Source organism: Oncorhynchus gorbuscha, linkage group LG26 (assembly GCF_021184085.1).
Source record: "Oncorhynchus gorbuscha isolate QuinsamMale2020 ecotype Even-year linkage group LG26, OgorEven_v1.0, whole genome shotgun sequence".
NCBI lineage: Eukaryota > Metazoa > Chordata > Actinopteri > Salmoniformes > Salmonidae > Oncorhynchus > Oncorhynchus gorbuscha.
The window spans coordinates 19,561,313-19,581,527 of record NC_060198.1 but is presented as its reverse complement, the minus strand read 5'-3'; the positions used below and the strand labels follow the sequence as shown (position 1 = coordinate 19,581,527).

The 20,215-nt window shown below is 42.8% G+C and overlaps 1 protein-coding gene across 4 annotated transcripts in view; it reads right to left on the bottom strand.

Moving 5' to 3' along the window:
* Positions 1–19,545, bottom strand: part of si:ch211-126j24.1 (phosphofurin acidic cluster sorting protein 2) — a 103,266-nt gene extending 83,721 nt beyond the window's left edge. For all 4 annotated transcript variants that reach the window (XM_046331794.1, XM_046331796.1, XM_046331795.1 and 1 more), the window contains exon 1: positions 19,144–19,545. In XM_046331794.1, coding sequence (XP_046187750.1) covers positions 19,144–19,376 — 233 coding nt within the window. In that variant the 5' untranslated portion in view covers positions 19,377–19,545. The remainder of the gene's footprint in view (positions 1–19,143) is intronic.
* Between the last annotated feature and the right edge of the window lie 670 nt (positions 19,546–20,215).

Below are 20,215 nucleotides of genomic sequence, written 5' to 3'. Positions count from 1 at the left end.
TCGCCGAAGTCGAGGATCGGTAGGATAGTCAGTTTTACTAGGGTAAGCTTGGCAGCGTGAGTGAAGGAGGCTTTGTTGCGGAATAGAAAGCCGACTCTTGATTTGATTTTCGATTGGAGATGTTTGATGTGGGTCTGGAAGGAGAGTTTGCAGTCTAGCCAGACACCTAGGTACTTATAGATGTCAACATATTCAAGGTCGGAACCATCCAGGGTGGTGATGCTAGTCGGGCATGCAGGTGCAGGCAGCGATCGGTTGAAAAGCATGCATTTGGTTTTACTCGCGTTTAAGAGCAGTTGGAGGCCACGGAAGGAGTGCTGTATGGCATTGAAGCTCGTTTGGAGGTTAGATAGCACAGTGTCCAATGACGGGCCGAAAGTATATAGAATGGTGTCGTCTGCGTAGAGGTGGATCAGGGAATCGCCCGCAGCAAGAGCAACATCATTGATATACACAGAGAAAAGAGTCGGCCCGAGAATTGAACCCTGTGGCACCCCCATAGAGACTGCCAGAGGACCGGACAGCATGCCCTCCGATTTGACACACTGAACTCTGTCTGCAAAGTAATTGGTGAACCAGGCAAGGCAGTCATCCGAAAAACCGAGGCTGTTGAGTCTGCCGATAAGAATATGGTGATTGACAGAGTCGAAAGCCTTGGCGAGGTCGATGAAGACGGCTGCACAGTACTGTCTTTTATCGATGGCCGTTATGATATCATTTAGTACCTTGAGTGTGGCTGAGGTGCACCCGTGACCGGCTCGGAAACCAGATTGCACAGCGGAGAAGGTACGGTGGGATTCGAGATGGTCAGTGACCTGTTTGTTGACTTGGCTTTCGAAGACCTTAGATAATGGTGTTGATGTGAGCCATGACCAGCCTTTCAAAGCACTTCATGGCTTCACATGAGTGCTACAGGTCGATAGTCATTTAGGCATGTTACCATAGTGTTCTTGGGCACAGGCACTATGGTGGTCTGCTTGACACATGTTGGTATTACAGATTCAGACAGGGAGAGGTTGAAAATGTCAGTGAAGACACTTGCCAGTTGGTCGGCGCATGCTCACAGTACATGTCCTGGTAATCCCCCTTGTGAATGTTGACCCGTTTAAAGGTCTTACTCACATCAGTTGCGGAGAGCATGATCGGAACAGCTTGTGCTCTCATGCATGTTTCAGTGTTACTTGCCTCAAAGCTTGCGTGGAAGTAGTATAGCTCATCTGGTAGGCTCGTGTCACTGGGCAGCTCTCGGCTGTGCTTCCCTTTGTTGTCTGTAACGGTTTGCAAGCCCTGCCACATCCGACGAGCGTCAGAGCCGGTATAGTACGATTCGATCTTAAGTCCTGTATTGCCGCTTTGCCTGTTTGATGGTTCGTTGGAGGGCATAGCGGGATTTCTTATAAGCTTCCGGGCTAGAGTCCCGCTCCTTGAAAGCGGCAGCTCTAGCCTTTAGCTCAGTGTGGATGTTGCCTGTATTCCTTGGCTTCTGGTTGGGGTATGTACGTACGGTCACTGTGGGGACGACGTCATCGATGCACTTATTGACGAAGCCAATGACTGATGTGGTGTACTCCATAATGCCATCTGAAGAATCCCGGAACATATTCCAGTCTGTGCTAGCAAAACAGTCCTGTAGCTTAGCATCTGCTTCATCTTACCACGTTTTTATTGAGCTAGTCACTGGTGCTTCCTGCTTTCATTTTTGCTCATAAGCAAGAATCAGGGGGATAGTATTATGGTCAGATTTGCCAAATGGAGGGTGAGGGAGAGCTTTGTATGCATCTCTGTGTGTGGAGTAAAGGTGGTCCAGAGTTTTTTTCCCACTGGTTGCACATTTAAAATGCTGATAGAAATTTGGTAAAACATATTTAAGTTTCCCTGCATTAAAGTCCCCGGCTATTAGGAGTGCCGCCTCTGGGTGAGCGTTTTCTTGTTTGCTTATGGCGGAATACAGCTCATTCAGTGCTGTTTTAGACTGTGGTGGTATTTAAACAGCTACGGAAAATACAGATTAAAAACTCTCTAGGTAGATAGTGTGGTCAACAGCTTATCATGAGATACTCTACCTCAGGCGAGCAAAACCTTGAGACTTCCTTAGATATCGTGCACCAGCTGTTATTTACAAAAATACATAGCCCGCCGCCCCTTGTCTTGCTAGACGCCGCTGTACTATCCTGGCGGTGCAGCGTATAACCAGCCAGATGTATGTTGATAGTGTAGTCTTTTAGCCACGACTCCATGAAGCATAAGATATTACCGTTTTGTATGTCCCGTTGGTAGTTTAATCTTCCGGGTAGGTCATATATTTTATTGTCCAAAGATTGCACGTTTGTAGCAGAATGGAAGGAAGTGGGGGTTTATTCGATCGCCTACAAATTCTCAGAAGGCAGTTTGCCGTCCGGCCTCTTTTTCTCTGCCTCCACTTCACACAAATCATGGGGATCTGGGCCTGTTTGCAAAAAAGCAGTATATCGTTCGCGTCGGGCTCGTCAGACTTAATAAAGGAAAAAAAGGATTCTGCCAGTCTGTGGTGAGTAATCGCAGTGTAACGGTTGTCATATGAAGGAGTGGACCAAAGCGCAGCGTGGTAAGTGTTCATCTTGGTTTTTAATCAGAATAGTGAACACTGAAACAAAAAAAACGTCAAACGAACAGTCCTGAACGGTGAAATAAAACACAGACAAAACAAAGGAACTAAGGTCAGAACGTGACAACACCCCCCCCCGGCGTGGGACGTGGACCCCACTCACCATAGTCTTTGTCCACCTATTAACCTGCCTCCATCCTCTTTAGGGCGGCCGTCCTCGCCGCCGACCTCGGACTGGGGACCTTAGCCACGGGTCCCGAATGGACGGGAGATTCCGGCAGCACCGGACAGGCGGGAGACTCCTGCAGCTCCGGCAGCTCAGGACAGACGGGCGGCTCCGGCAGCTCAGGACAGACGGGTGGCTCCGGCAGCTCAGGACAGATGGGCTGCTCCGGCAGCTCAGGACAGACGGGCGGCTCCGGCAGCTCAGGACAGACGGGCGGCTCCGGCAGCTCAGGACAGACGGGCGGCTCCGGCAGCTCAGGACAGACGGGCTGCTCTGGCAGCTCAGGACAGACGGGAGAGAGGCGGGAGCACTTGTAGGGAGGAGACGGAGAGACAGCCTGGTGCGGGGGGCTGCCACCGGGGGGCTGGTGTGGAGGAGGCACCGTATAGACCGGACCGTGGAGGCGCACTGGAGGTCTCGAGCACCGAGCCTGCACAACCCTACCTGGCTGGATATTCCCCGTAGCCAGGCCAGTGCGGCGAGGTGGAATAGACCGCAATGGGCTGTGCTGGCGAACCTGGTGCCATGTACCCCGGCTCGAGGAGACGCACTGGAGACCAGATGCGCTGAGCCGGCTTCATGGGTGGGCACCTGGGTCGATGCCCACTCTAGCCCGGCCGATACGAGGCGCTGCTATGTAACGCACCGGGCTATGCCTGCGCACCGGGGACACTACTAAATGACACCAATAAAAAGAAGAGACTTGCTTGGTTCAAGAAACACGAGCAATGGACATTAGACTGGTGGATCATTTGTTTTTTTCAACAGGACAATGACCCAACACACCTCCAGGCTGTGTAAGGGCTATTTGACCAAGAAGGAGAGAGATGTTTGGGATGAGTCAGACTATAGATTGAGGGAAAAGCAGCCAACAGGTGCTCAGCATATGTGGGAACTCTTTCAAAACTGTTGGAAAAGCATTCCAAGTGAAGCTGGTTGGGAGAATGCCAAGATTGTGCAAAGCTGTCATCAAGTCAAAGGGTGCCTACTGTAAGAATCTCAAATATAAAATATATTTTAATTTGTTAAAACACTTTTTTGGTGACTACATGATTCCATGTGTTATTTAATAGTGTTGATGTCTTCACTATTATTCTACAATGTAGAAAATAGTAAAAAATAAATAAAAAACCTTTAAATAAGTAGGTGTTCTAAAACTTTTGACCGGTAGGTTGTCCACACACATGGCCAAAAGGATGTGGACAGCCCTTCAAATTAGTGGATTTGGATTTGGCGAGTGCTGAAGCGCGTAGCGAGTGAAAATCGTCTGTCCTCAGTTGCAACACTCACTACCGAGTTCCAAACTGCCTCTTGAAGCAACGTCAGCACAAGAACTGTTATTCGGGAACTTCATGAAATGGGTTTCCATGACCGAGCAGCCGCACACAAGTCTAAGCTCACGATGAGCAATGCCAAGAGTCGGCTGGAGTGGTGCGGTTGGACTCTGGAGCAGTGGAAACGCGTTTGGCAGATGCCAAGAAAACGCTACCTGCCCCAATGCATAGTGCCAACTGTAACGTTTGGAGGAGGAGGAATAATGGTCTGGGGCTGTTTTTCATGGTTTGGGCTGGGCCGCTTAGTTCCAGTGAAGGAAAATCTTAACTCTACAGTATACAATGACTTTCTAGACAATTACAACTTTGTGGCAACAGTTTGGGGAAGGCCCTTTGCTGTGCACAAGGTGAGGTCTATACAGAAATGGTTTGTCAAGACCCATGTGGAAGAACATGACTGGACTGCAAGAGCCCTGACCTCAACCCCATTAAACACCTTCGGGATGAATTGGAACGCTGACTGCGGGCCTAATCGCCCAACATTTAATGCCCAACCTCACTCATGCTCTTGTGGCTGAATGGAAGCAAGTTCCCGCAGCAATGTTCTAACATCTAGTGGAAAGCCTTCCCTGAAGAGTGGAGGCTGTTATAGCAGCAAAGGAGGGACAAACTCCATATTTATGCCCATGATGAACAGGTGTGCATATACTTTTGGCTATGTAATGTATTTCAAAATACAGAAATACAGCCGGTATGATAGATTTTGAATCATATGATACAGAATGGCTCATATGATGCTGCGTTTTTAAAAGTTATAGATCTTGAAAACACAATCAAGTTAACATGGCTAGTTGCAATAACCGTCATAACCATTCATAGGTTGACTCACTGTATGCCATTTTTCAATTCTGTATATTTTTGGTGTAGTAGGACAACAAAATACCTGTGAACTGAGGAACAACACTCAATTTTACAACAGAATGTTCAACTTTATAGCATTGAGAGGCTGGTGCTCTATTGCTCTGCTGTAGCGGCTTTGAGGGTATCTCACGCTCTGGTTTCATATTGCACCCAAATGTTAGCTTAGCTGGCTAGCACTCTGGCGTCGAAACAGCTGCAGAAAGAAACACATGCTACAGCAGGTGGTGTAAACCTCAACTAATCCACACTAGACCAGATTATTTTCCTGACACACACACACACACACACACACACACACACACACACACACACACACACACACACACACACACACACACACACACACACACACACACACACACACACACACACACACACACACACACACACACACAACAAAGATCTTGTAGATGCTTGCCATAGTTTTTGGAAAAGAGAGCATGTGCTTCTGATTTGGGGTGAAGCCTTTTTGCTAATTCCTCCAATAACAATATGAAGCTGGGCCTCTTTGACTTGGACCCACATGCCCCCCCCCCCCCCCCCACACACACACACACACACACGTGGGGTTTAGCAGATTTGAAAAAAATACACAAGCGATTGTCCACTATAGCTCAGACGGCATAACAACATACTAGAGGTTGACCGATTAATTAGGGCCGATTTCAAGTTTTCATAACAATCGGAAATCGGTATTTTTGGGCGCCAATTTGCTGATTCTTTACATTTTTGTTTGATTTTTTATACCTTTACTTAACTAGGCAAGTCAGTTTAGAACACATTCTTATTTTCAATGACGGCCTAGGAACGGTGGGTTCACTGCCTTGTTCAGGGGCAGAACGACAGATTTTCACCTTGTCAGCTTGGGGGATCCAATCTTGCAACCTTACAGTTAACTTGTCCAACGCAATAACGACCTGCCTCTCTCTCATTGCACTCCACAAGGAGACTGCCTGTTACACGAATGCAGTAAGCCAAGGTAAGTTGCTAGCTAGCATTAAACTTATCTTATAAAAAACAATCAATCATAATCACTAGTTAACTACACATGGTTGATGATATTACTAGATATTATCTAGCGTGTCCTGCGTTGCATATAATCTGACTGAGCATACAAGCATACAAGTATCTGACTGAGCGGTGGTAGGCAGAAGCAGCACTTTTGTGCGTTTTCCCAGCAGCTCTTTGTTGTGTGTCAAGCATTGCGCTGTTTATGAGGCTGGTGTAACCGAAGTGAAATGGCTAGCTAGTTAGCACGCGCTAACTAGAGGGACGGAAGCTATACTGTTTCACTGGCAAGACTAAAGTGCCTATAAGAACATCCAATAGTCAAAGGTTAACGAAATACAAATGGTATATAGGGAAATAGTCCTATAATTCCTATAATAACTACAACCTAAAACTTCTTACCTGGGAATATTGAAGACTCATGTTAAAAGGAACCACCAGCTTTCATATGTTCTCATGTTCTGAGCAAGGAACTGAAACGTTAGCTTTCTTACATAGCACATATTGCACTTTTACTTTCTTCTCCAACACTTTGTTTTTGCATTATTTAAACCAAATTGAACATGTTTCATTTCATGTATTATATTAAGTTCAAATAAGTGTTCATTCAGTATTGTTGTAATTGTCATTATTACAACAACAAAAAAATTAAGGAAAAAAAATATATGTATTTTTATTTTAAATCTGCCGATTAATCGGAATCGGCTTTTTTTGGTCCTCCAATAATCGGTATCTGCGTTGAAAACTCATAATCGGTCGACCTCTACAACATACAACAGCATAATATGTTGACATTTCTGTTGACCAAGGAACAGATTCTGAAATATTCACCACTAAAAACAGGCCACAAATAAGAACAAAATGTAAAAAGCATTGACATTCAACAACGTATGTGTATTGAATGCTAACTAGGTTAGCAACAGGAGTGTGAATGCTCTGACCATGATTCATTCCACACATTAAAAGGGACCTGAGGCAATGACATCAGAAACTTGCAATTTAGTCAAACCCGTGGGGTTCAGTTATCTGCTTTCAAGCCAGTAGTAGGCCCTCGGAGAGCACGGTATGAAAAACGAGCACAGTCGGGGTCCGTAAGCTGTCCTTTTCCAATTGCAATTAATTCCGAAAGAGGTCTGCCTACCATAGTAGTTTTAAATATTAAAGACGAGTTAGTGCAAGACTTAACTTTTTTTCTTTTCTACTAGCACTGACTTTGCTGATAGCTACCTTATTGAGTAATAATGTACTTTTCTATGACTAGGATTGTGGTTGTCCCACCTAGCTATCTTAAGATGAATGTACTAACTTTAAGTCGCTTTGAATAGGAGCATCTGTTAAATGACAAAAATGTTGAGAGAGATAGACCAGCTGAATCAAGACATCAAATCCACTGACAGGGGATAAGGAATCAGGATCTTTATTCAAGGATTTGCGCTTAGCGGCAGATCAAGTATTGAAGAGGTTTTTCTTTGGTGACAAACGTGCCATGCTTCATTACTGAACTAAATTGGATTCTGTAGGTTGATGTTTTAAGCAAAAATATTAAAGCTAATGGGCATTGTCTACAAAGTTCCATCACCTTTAGGGGCAATGCTTTACAAAGACCTCCTTGCAGGGTAAATCATGGGTGGTGTCTCAAATGGCACCCTATTCCCTAAGTAGGGCCCTGCTCAAAAGTAGTTCACTATATTGGGTATAGAGTGCATTTGGGATCACGCCTGCTGTTTGCAGGGTAAATGTATGGGTATAACTTTTGACTTTAACCAAAAAGCAAGTACCTTACAAAGGATGTACCATATTCAACTAATTTCATACCTTACCACCATTAGCAACTTATTCCATTTTCCATAGGTAGCCATTGAGAATCACTAGATGTCGTACTATTCATAATACAATATAGGCCCATGATGTTGTATTAGTTGAGAAACCCATTCCATTTTCCATATAGGATGCATTTGAGAATCGCTGGTTGTCGTACGTATAGCCTACATAGTATTTGTCATTTCCAGTATTAAATAGGTCACTCCCTATCCTACAGCACCTTCAGTCAAGTCAACCCCATCCCTCTTAAATGCAGCTAGCCTGTTCCATCAGGAATAATGGCTCCTGCACCAATTAAACACCAATGAAACAGCATGAATAATAGAGACGCTATTGGCTGGCTAACCTGATTCCAGCGCACACGTTTAATTACTGTGGGTCCATCTATTCCTAGGTGGGTTCACCATCATTTATCTCTCCCGTCTGAGGAGAAACCGGGGTTGGGGTGTGTGTGTGTGGTATATCTGAAACATTGTTTAAAATATATATATAATGTGTGTGTGTGTGTGTATTAGGGCTGGGCGATATATTGAATTAATTTGATTCATTCAAATGTTTGTTTTAGCGCAATGCTTCAAAGTAGAATAGACTGGGATATGTGACAGAAGACAAGCTGAGCTCTTCCTTTTCAAATGTCTGGAATGCCCTTTTATGGATGTACTAGTCCACCCACAGATGGAGGAATCAGGGTTGGGTGAAGTTGCCCCTAGATGCTGATCTTGGGTTAGTTTAGCATTTTCCCCACTAATGGTTAATGTTAGGATTGGGGGAATGGAAGTTGATCCTTATCTGTCCCTATGGGAATCGTCACCACGATTGTCAGTAAGCATTTCACTGTAAGGTCTACACCTGTTGTATTTGGCGCATGTGACAAATAAAATGACTTGATATACGTTTTTTGCAGGTCTCTTAATGTGTGAAGAGGTTGTCAAAGCCCACCCAAATGTAATTTGAGTAAACAGAACTATTCCTTTAAAACGCACAACGCATCACCAGGGGCAAACGACCTGCCCCCCAGGACACCTAGAGCACCCGATGTCACAGGAAGGCCAAAAAGATCATCAAGGACAACAACCACCCGAGCCGCTGCCTGTTCACCCCGCTACCTACCATCTAGAAGGCAAGGTCAGTACAGGTGCATCAAAGCTGGGACCAAGAGACTGAAAAACAGCTTCTATCTCAAGACCATCAGACTGTTAAACAGTCATCAACACGGTGAGGCTACTGCCTATATACAGATTGAAATCACTGGGCACTTTAATAAATGGATCACTAGTCACTTTAATAATGTTTACATATCTTGCATTACTCATCGCAAATGTATATACTGTATTTTGTACCATCTGTTGCATCTTGCCTATGCCGCTCTGTCATTGGTCATCCATATATTTATATGTATATATTCTTATTCCATTCCTTTAGTTAGATTTGTGTGTATTCGGTAGTTGTTGTGGAATTGTTAGATTACTTGTTAGATATTGCTGCACTGTAGGAACTAGAAGTATTTCGCCTCACTCGCAATAAACATCCAAAAACATTTGATTTGATATTGATTAAAATGGCAATCTGGGATTCAAACAACAACAGGTAGCCCCCTACCACTTTTTGGATAAAGAGCTGAGGGATGGAGCTGGAGAAATGTAACCACTTTCAAATTGAAGTCTTCTCTGCATTCTCCACCACTGTTCAATCCCTAAGGAGAGCTCCATAGCCTTGGCTCAGGAAGCCAACTTCCCCACTCTTGTTACCCAGAGATAGACGACACATCTGGGCCAGCAATGAGGGATCTCTCCCCTGGGTCACCAGACTGGCTCCCGCTGTGAATATGCACAGGTGCCAAAATGGTGCAGGGTACCATATTCATTAAAGGAATAGTGTGTTATTTTGGCAATTAAGTGATTTTTATACACACCCAGAGTCAGATGAACTCATGGATACCATTGTTATGTCTTTGCGTGCAATTTGAAGGAATGTAGTTTCACGAGGCATTGCTAACTAGCGTTAGCGCAATGACTGGTAGTCTACCAGAACTCCACCACCCATCTACCTCAGCTATAATGGGAGCCAACTAAAGAAATACATGATTATGAAATTATGAAGTTGCAAAAGCGGCTACTGGTTTGTTAGAAACTTATGTGAATGTAACAGAGTCCATGTCTGCCACTATAATGATACTTACATTCAAACCGGCACATTAGACTCAAACAAACCATGCAAACTTCTGGAGCAAAAACCAAGCTTGTCACACCAGGCATGTAGTACTCAGGTTCGGTGACGTCCTTGTGGGATGCTAACGCAGCTACCTGCTACATTCACACATAGAGTTAATAATTGCGAAAGTGTTTCAACGCGTGTTCTCTGAGGTGTTGGGGAGTAAAATAGTTGTGGAAAAAACTATTGTTTTGAACAAATAACGAAATTACTGCCCATAGTTCATAAAATATGACGTGTTGCTCAAGGACAATGAGAACGAGACATACAATTGAAGTCGGAAGTTTACATACACTTAGGTTGGAGTCATTAAAACTTGTTTTTCAACCACTCCACAAATTTCTTGTTAACAAACTATTGTCTTGGCAAGTCAGTTAGGACATCTACTTTGTGCATGACAAGTAAATTATCCAACAATTGTTTACAGACAGATTATTTCACTTATAATTCACTGTATCACAATTCCAGTGGGTCAGAAGTTTACATACACTATGTTGACTGTGCCTTTAAACAGCTTGGAAAATTCCAGAAAATGATGTCATGGCATTAGAAGCTTCTGATAGACTAATTGACATCATTTGAGTCAATTGGAGGTGTACCAGTGGATGTATTTCAAGGCCTACCTTCAAACTCAGTGCCTCATCACTTGACATCATGGGGAAATCAATAGAAATCAGCCAAGATCTCAGAAGAAAAATGGTAGACCTCCACAAGTCTGGTTCATCCTTGTGAGCAATTCCCAAACACCTGCAGGTACCATGTTCATATGTACAAACAATAGTACGCAAGTATAAACACCATGGGACCACGCAGGCGTCATACCGCTCAGGAAGGAGATGCGTTCTGTCTCCTAGAGATGAACGTACTTTGGTGCGAAAAGTGCAAATCAATCCCAGAACAGCAGCAAAGAACCTTGTGAAGATGCTGGAGAAGCGGGTACAAAAGTATCTATATCCACAGTAAAACGAGTCCTATACCGACATAACCTGAAAGACCGCTCGGCAAGGAAGAAGCCATGGCTCCAAAACCGCCATAAAAAGCCGGACTACGATTTGCAACTGCACATGGGGACAAAGATCGTGCTTTTTGGAGAAATGTCCTCTGGTCTGATGAAACACAAATAGAACTATTTGGCCATAATGACCATCGTTATGTTATCTTTGGAGGAAAAATGGGGAGAACACCATCCCAACCGTGAAGCACGGGGATGGCAGCATCATATTGTGGGGGTGCTTTGCTACAGCAGGGACTGGTGCACTCCACAAAATAGATGGCATCATGAGGAAAATGTATTTTATCTTTATTTAACTAGGCAAGTCAGTTAAGAACAAATTCTTATTTTCAATGACGGCCTAGGAACAGTGGGTTAACTGCCTGTTCAGGGGCAGAACGACAGATTTGTACCTTGTCAGCTCGGGGGTTTGAACTTGCAACCTTCCAGTTACTCGTCCAACGCTCCACTAGGCTACCCTGCCGCCCCATGTGGATATATTGAAGCAACATTGCAAGACATCAGTCAGGAAGTTAAAGCTTGGTCGCAAATGGGTCTTCCAAAATGGACAATGACCCCAAGCATACTTCCAACGTTGTGGCAAAATGGCTTAAGGACAAAAAAGTCGAGGCATTGGAGAGGCCATCACAAAACCCTGATCTCAATCCTATGGAAAATGTGTTGGTAGAACTGAAAAAGCATGGGCGAGCAAGGAGGCCTTCAAACCTGACTCAGTTACACCAGCTCTGTCAGGAGGTATTGGCCAAAATGCACCCAACTTATTGTGGGAAGGTTGTGGAAGGCTACCCAAAACGTTTGACTCAAGTTAAACAATTTAAAGGCAATGCTACCAAATACTTATTGAGTGTATGTAAACTTCTGACCCACTGGGAATGTGATGAAAGAAATACAAGCTGAAATAAATTTATCTCTCTACTATTATTCTGACATTTCGCAATCTTAAAATAAAGTGGTGATCATAACTGACCTAAGGCAGGGAATTTTTACTAGGATTAAATGTCAGGGATTGTGAAAAACTGAGTTTAAATGTATTTGGCTAAGGTGTATGTAAACTTCCAACTAAAAGAAACGCTTCAAATGACCTGCCCACCTTGGCAAGCACAAGTAACAACAACAACAAAGATGGCGGTGAAAAAACAGTGCTTAGGCCTAGGAGTGTGAACGTTTAAACAAAGTTGGTATCCTTTACATTAAGAAAATCCATAACCCAATTTATTTTGTTTGTAATTTTGTTTGGGGAAAAACAAACAATCACAATACAATTATCAAAAAAACATTATTTTCCATGTTGAAGCCTAACTAGACTTCAGCCTGTAAAGGTCTGTGGATAGTAAGGTAATTTAAATAAAACCAGAAAGCTAAAGGCAAACAATTTGCTAGGACTGCAAGACGAGATATAGCGAGAAATAGATTACTAAGACATTTTTTTTCTGCCTGCCCCCTCCTCTCTCCCTCACGTTGGTTTGCCTGCTCTTGTTCTTTACCAGAGATCTGTATTTAATAATAAGATGCTCATGTCTCCGCCCTAACAATGGGAGTCATTGTCCCGAAGGTGGGAAGGCAGGTGACAAGCTTAGTACCAAAATAAGCCCATAGACACACATTGGGTTTATTTTGGACAGATTTTGGTGAGACTGAGATCTCTTGCTTCGCCCATTCGTCTCGGTCTTCATTAATGATGCAAGTGTGTGTTCAGTCTTCGGTCTGTTGCTTTTAGAATATCTTAGCCTATTCATTGATAATAGGCCCTGCTTTACTGAAGTTGCTAGACATTGTAAGCCAAGAAATGGCAAGATAGAGCTTTCCATTGCGAGATACAGCATTTGATTGCTGATAGATTGGCCTATTGCATGGTTCTGACTGGTGTCCGACCTGCCTATACTGTGCCACTCCCCTTTCGCTCTGTCCCTCACTACCTCGCTATGAAAAATGAAAATGGTTGTGTTCTCGGAAGTACAACAACTAACCAGTCTCATCCGTTCTAAAAATACTGAATTCTTAGGCATCTCGACACTCATAAATGAGAGTTGGCACAGGAAGCTGACGTTCAAGGAATCAAGGAATCAATTATTTTGGAGTAGACTCTCCACCACTACATCATCGTCGTTAACTTTGAAAAATGGCAAAGAATAGCAAGCAATTTTTTCCCCCCTACGTTATTTTTTTGCCCCTCCAGCTGAGTATCTTTGCTAGATCCCATTTGTTCTTCATTTCATGCACCTTGGTTTAGGTGTAGGCTACTGTGTATTACTGTGGAGTGGGTAGCGAGTCGCGACTGTACAAAAAACGTACCCACAAGCCTGTAAGGGGTTATAGAATGAATTCTGAAAATGAAAAAATGGCAGTGTGGATATTGGAGTGTGTTGAAGGACACTAGAGAAGAAAAAAACATCTAGGTAAACACAATTACTTCCTTTCCTTTTCACTGTCTGTGGGGAACTTTCTGGCTTAGCCACTGAAAATGTATGTGTACATGTGTTAGGCGAGTACGAGAACATCTGCCGCTTAGGGATCCCGCAAGACAAAGCTAATATAATACGATGTTATGATATATACATTTTTTTAAGTAACTTTCAACTCTGCTCTGCCAAAGTAATGAAAAACAATTTTTTATTAAATAAACATGAAGAATTTGTGTGTGTTACATGGGGTTTGCATTTCAAGATTTCAAGTTAAAGGGGATAGATTGAAAAAGATGATAAAGAACATCGAGGAAAAGGACATCAGATCTATGAGAATGTATTTATGTATGAAGCATGAAGTATTTCTAAAACTCAGTCACTGCTGTAATGACATAAAGCGTGCCATTTATCAACAGGTAAAACCTGGCAAGCCTGTTACCTCATACAATAGAAATTTAGCTAAGAGCAAAGACAGACGCATTTTGTTCAAAAGTTAGGGATATTGAAATTGTCTTCACTTAGCCTGCAGAGCATAAATAATGTTCAGTTTCTATCGCAAAATGTGGCAATAGAGCACATAGAGTTATGACAGTGGTTAGACCTACCTTATGTGTGTTCTGTACAATATTACTTGACATTTGGTGATAAGAATGTTATGACATGTTTATGACACCATTGTGACACTTATGATATACAGTTCAAGTAAAGTGTTGTCAAATATTGAGTGAATAGGCCTAAGCCTACTGTAAGTGGGTTGGACTGAAAAACAATGCTAAGTAGCTTATAAATACAAGAAGAGAGCCATTGGAGGTAATCATTAGCATATTCTACTGTCATCATTGAACCCGTGATTTCTGTGTTATTAGAGCAATTAGATTAGGCTGGCATACTATATACAGGTAACTGCCAAAATAAAGGAAACACCAACATAAAGTGTATTAAAGGTCCAATGTAACCATTTTTTTATCTCAATATCAAATCATTTGTGGGTAACAATGAAGTGTGACTGTTATCAATTAAAAAATTGTCCAAAATAAACAAAAATAGCATCTTAGCAAAGTGCAATTTCTCAAGCATGAATTATGCTAGGACTGTCTGGGAGCGGTCTGAAGGGAAAACTGAAAATGAGCTGTTAACAGCAGAGAGATTTTGAACTCACTGGCTGCAGTCCAAACACTTAAAAAGACACACCCTATCCCCTCAGCCCTCAAATTAAGTGGACACTTCTGATGACGTATTAATGAAGTTTGACGAGTACACACTTGCAGGATGAGGGAGGAAGGAATCATTTCTAAATAGACCACCCTTGGCCGGAAATTCATCACTCGTTGATCCCGCGATGATTATGTTTTCAGCCACCGGTAGCTTGTGGGTACTTTATATGCGCAACAGTCAATTATGATTGCATGTCTACCTCTGTTAAATATATAATTATTAATATACACCTACTGTAAGATAGTTAGCTAATTAATTTGCTAGCTAATGTTAGCCTGCCTAGCTGGAACTTCTGACTTACAATGTCTAACTTATCCATTTTTACTTACACTTGTATGTTGACTTCTCCATTGATGTTGTTTTTAAGTTTTCGCTGACTTTTCTTAGCGGATGTACAATCGTCGCAAATTGAATTATGGAGAGTTTCAGGCCCCGGAGTGAACATAATCATACACTCGCAAAGCTGACTAAAAACGTGAGCTGAGGTGTTCCCTTGCTTGGCTAATCATTTGGACCACCCTCCAAGATGGTGATGGGGATTCCCCCAAGGGCATAAGGCGAGGGTAAGTCATTTAAGTGTTTGGACCGCAGCCTCTGTCTTATTGATCTACTAATTAATTTAATGCATGGTGATGTCACCAGGTGTAACCATTAGTCCAAACAGTAAACTGGAGTATGCATTGGCCAAATTCAGGTAGGTCCCTCCCAGTTTCTTAAGTTTAAGAAACATTTTGCAACAGAATCGACATAATGAAAACATCAATGAGTGCATTGATGACGTTATCCCTACAGTGACTGTATGTACATACCCCAACCAGAAGCAATGGATTACAGGCAACATCCACACTGAGCTAAAGGGTAGAGCTGCCGCTTTCAAGGAGCGGGACTCTAAACCGGAAGCTTAGAATAAATCCCGCTATGCCCTCAGACGAACCATCAAACAGGCAAAGCGTCAATACAGAACTAAGATCGAATCATACTACACCGGCTTCGACGCTCGTCGAATGAGGCATTGCAAACCATTACAGATTACAGAAGCACAGCCGAAAGCTGCCCAGTGACACAAGTCTACTGGACGAGCTAAATTACTTCTATGCTCGCTTCGAGGCAAATAACACTGAAATATGCATGAGAGCATCAGCTGTTCCGGACGACTGTGTGATCACGCTCTCCGTAGCAAGACCTTTAAATTGGTCAACATTCACAAGGGCCAGAAGGATTACCAGGACGTGTAGTACTCTGAGCACGCGCTGACCAACTGGCAAGTGTCTTCACTGACATTTTCAACCTCTCCCTGAGTCTGGCAGCTTCATTAAATAGTACCCACAAAACACCAGTCTCAACGTCAACAGTGAAGATGTGAGTCCGGGTTACAGGCCTTATAGGCAGAGTTGCAAAGAAAAGGCCATATCTCAGACTGGCCAATAAAAAGAAAAGATTAAGATGGGCAAAAGAACACAGACATTGGACAAAGGAACTCTGCCAGGCATCCCGGAGTGGCCTCTTCGCTGTTGCCGTTGAGACTGGTGTTCTGCGGGTACTATTTAATGAAGCTGCCAGTAGAGTACTTGTGAGGCATCTGTTTCTCAAACACGACACTCTAATGTACTTGTCCTCTTGCTCAGTTATGCACCGGGGTCTCCCACTCCACTTTCTATTCTGGTAGAGCCAGTTTGCGCTGTTCTGTGAAGGGAGTAGTACACAGCGTTGTACGAGAGCTTCAGTTTCTTTGCAATTTCTCAAATTTCTCAGAACAAGAATAGACTGACAAGTTTCGGAAGAAAGTTCTTCGTTTCTGGCCATTTTGAGCCTGTAATGGAACCCACAAATGCCGATGCTAGAGATACTCAACTAATAATAATAATAATAATAATAATAATAATAATAATAATAATATATGCCATTTAGCAGACGCTTTTATCCAAACTAGTCTAAAGAAGGCCAGTTGTATTGCTTCTTTAATCAGAACAACAGTTTTTGTAATTGCAAAAGGGTTTTCTAATTACCAATTAGCCTTTTAAAATGCTAAACTTGGATTAGCTAACACAATGTGCCATTGGAACACAGGAATGATGGTTGCTGATAATGGGCCTCTGTACGCCTATGTAGACATTCCATTAAAAATCATCCGTTTCCAGCTACAATATCCATTTACAACATCAACAATGTAAGTAAGTATTTCACTGTAAGCATTTCACCTGTTGTATTCAGCCCATGTGACAAATACCATTATATTTTATTTGATTATAGGGAAAGCCATCCATCCCACAAAAACAGGCTTAAATGTCAGGTAGTCTTTTCAAACAGCTCTTACACTAAAAGGGTGGAAATATATATAAAACACAGGCAAATCATGTTTTTGACTGCACTGCACCTTTAATTTGGTACTGGGCCAACATGCAGCTGCCAGAACAGGTTCAATGCGCATTGGCATAGATTCTGCAAGTGTCTGGAACTCTACGGGAGGGATGCGGCACCATTCTTCCACGTGAAAATCCATAGTTTGGTGTTTTTGTTGATGGTGGTGGAAAATTCTGTCCCAGGCATAAGTCCAGAATCTCCCAATTAACGGAGGCACATAAAGATGGCGGCCCCCGTACACTTACTACAAATTCCTTGTTGTAAATTTGCCTTATTGCTTATTGTACATTGCTCTCTGTCGCTCTTTTGTTGGTATAGTCATTAGCAAAGTATAGCCTACATGACCCACCTTTAGCGTCAAGACACAGGCAATTTGAAAAAAAAAACTAAAAAGAAGATTGTTCTGATTTATTGGCACATTGAACCATATCGCCCGCTGTTGTTACACTTAGTGGATAGTGCTAAAATATTGTGAAATAATAATAATAATAATAATAATATATGCCATTTAGCAGACGCTTTTATCCAAAGCGACTTACAGTCATGTGTGCATACATTCTACGTATGGGTGGTCCCGGGAATCAAACCCACTACCCTGGCGTTACAAATTGTTAGATTATATTCCTTGTTAGATATTACTGCATGTTTGGAACTAGAAGCACAAGCATTTCGCTACACGCGCATTAACACCTGCTAACCATGTGTGTGGAAAAATTAATTTGATTTGAAATAATTACGTCATATCTGAATTCTGCCAGCTTTACGCACGTTCGCCATTGGGCTGAGATCCGGTGACAGGACAGGACAGGACAGGACAGGACAGGACAGGACAGGACAGACAGACAGACAGACAGACAGACAGACAGACAGACAGACAGACAGACAGACAGACAGACAGACAGACAGACAGACAGACAGACAGACAGACAGACAGACAGACAGACAGACAGACAGACAGACAGACAGTCTGTCTGTCTGTCTGTCTGTCTGTCTGTCTGTCTGTCTGTCTGTCTGTCTGAGACACACACAGTCTGTCTGTCTGTCTGTCTGTCTGTCTGTCTGTCTGTCTGTCTGTCTGTCTGTCTGTCTGTCTGTCTGTCTGTCTGTCTGTCTGTCTGTCTGTCTGTCTGTCTGTCTGTCACACACACACACACACACACACACACACACACACACACACACACACACACACACACACACACACACACACACACACACACACACACACACACACACACTGCCTATGCTCCTTTGAGACACCTCTTTCAAAGTAACTGAGATGTCTTCTTCTAGCCATGGTAGCCAACATAATGGGCAATGGGTATTTTTATACATTGACCCTAAGCATGATGGGATGTTAATTGCTAAATTAACTCAGAGACCACACCTGTGTGGAAGCACATGCTTTCAATATACTTTGTATCCATAATTTACTCGAGTGTTTCCTTTATTTTGGCAGTTCCCTGTAGGTACCCTATGCAGTTCCATTGCCTGGATCAAGTATGTTTTACCATGCAGTTCTGGAATGTAGGCTATGGGTGGATGGAATTCATAACAAACGGTTTAACTCGGTGAAAATAGCTCCATGTAGCCTAGAATAACGGGAAAGTGTCTCTTTGAAAATCAAGAGGGGTCTATGCAAGGCAAACGCTTTCTATGGCGAGCAAAACATTAATAAATGTAGACTTATTAACAAGCTAGTAATTTAGCCAATGCAATTGTAGATTATTTTGGTCTATAAAACGGTTGGTTAGTATGAGTATAGCCTAACCTTCTTTGGCATTAAGATAACTTTACCGTCATATTATTCTTTGTCGTACATTCTTAAAAGAAACAAAAAGGAGACTACGAGGGCAGACTTTGATTAGATAAATCCAGAGAAATTGACTGTCTAGTCCGAGTGACCTACAACAAACTCAACCAAATGTCATTGAATTATGGATGTGTGAGGTTGCTGCTACAGACCATGGAACAGCTATCAAAATGTAGCCTAGCTATCTTGTAACAACATATAACAACCACTCCGAATTGGAAACATTACTACAGACGCCCACTCTCAAAAATAACGGATTACATGCGTGCTGGGCAATGTAAGTAGCTTAGCCTACCTTGGAACACAACTCGGAGAAGAGCGGTCTATTTCCCATGTCGCAAAAAGATTCATAGGCACGGGCATGGGACCATCCGACCCACCCGAATTCGAACCCATGCCTCCCGCTCCAACCGCGGCTCCGGGAGCAGAGGGCATAGGTGCAGGGGGTGGTCCACCGATCCCGCCGCCGCTACCTGGGTTCAGGAAAGCGGCCCGCACTCCTCCTCTCTCTACGGCCGCCGCCATCATCGCCTCTCCCGGGGTAGCAGCAGGCTATCAGGCTGTGATGCTCTCTCGCGTAGCCACTCTCGGCTATATCGCAGAAACTTGTCAGTGTAGCAGGCAGCTCAAGGCTAGCATATCGAGATAGTGCTGAAATAGAGGCGTTCAGACACAAATCTGGCCGGGGCGTTATTAAGCACGCACACAAAAACGAGGTACGGTTCTACTATTGGACGCTAGGGGCGCCAGCAGATTTTTCAACGGGGCGGGTCATTGGTTGATTGTAAATAAAAAATCAGAGCTGAATATTATTTCATTATAATAATATTATTATATGTAATTATCCGCCATGTGATTATAGCTAGTAGACAATTATTTATTGGACATTTTATGACCATAGTAAGAAACGTTATTTATAGACTAATAGACTATTTATAGACTAACAATATATCAGGGATCATAATCAGGATACATAATAAAAATGGCTGCAACAACCAATGAAATATCCATTAATATAAAATCCTACTCCTCTACTAGCCCACAATCCATTCCTAAGAAAGAAATGGCAAGTCATATTAAAATGTTATTTATATATATATAAAAAAAATCCACTGTGTCGCTTGCACATTCCATTAAGATTTGGAGAAAATATGTTTATCAAATCAAATCAAATTTTATTTGTCACGTACACATGGTTAGCAGATGTTAATGTGAGTGTAGCGAAATGCTTGTGCTTCTAGTTCCGACAATGCAGTAATAACCAACAAGTAATCTAACTAACAATTCAAAAACTACTGTCTTATACACAGTGTAAGGGGATAAAGAATATGTACATAAAGATATATGAATGAGTGATGGTACAGAGC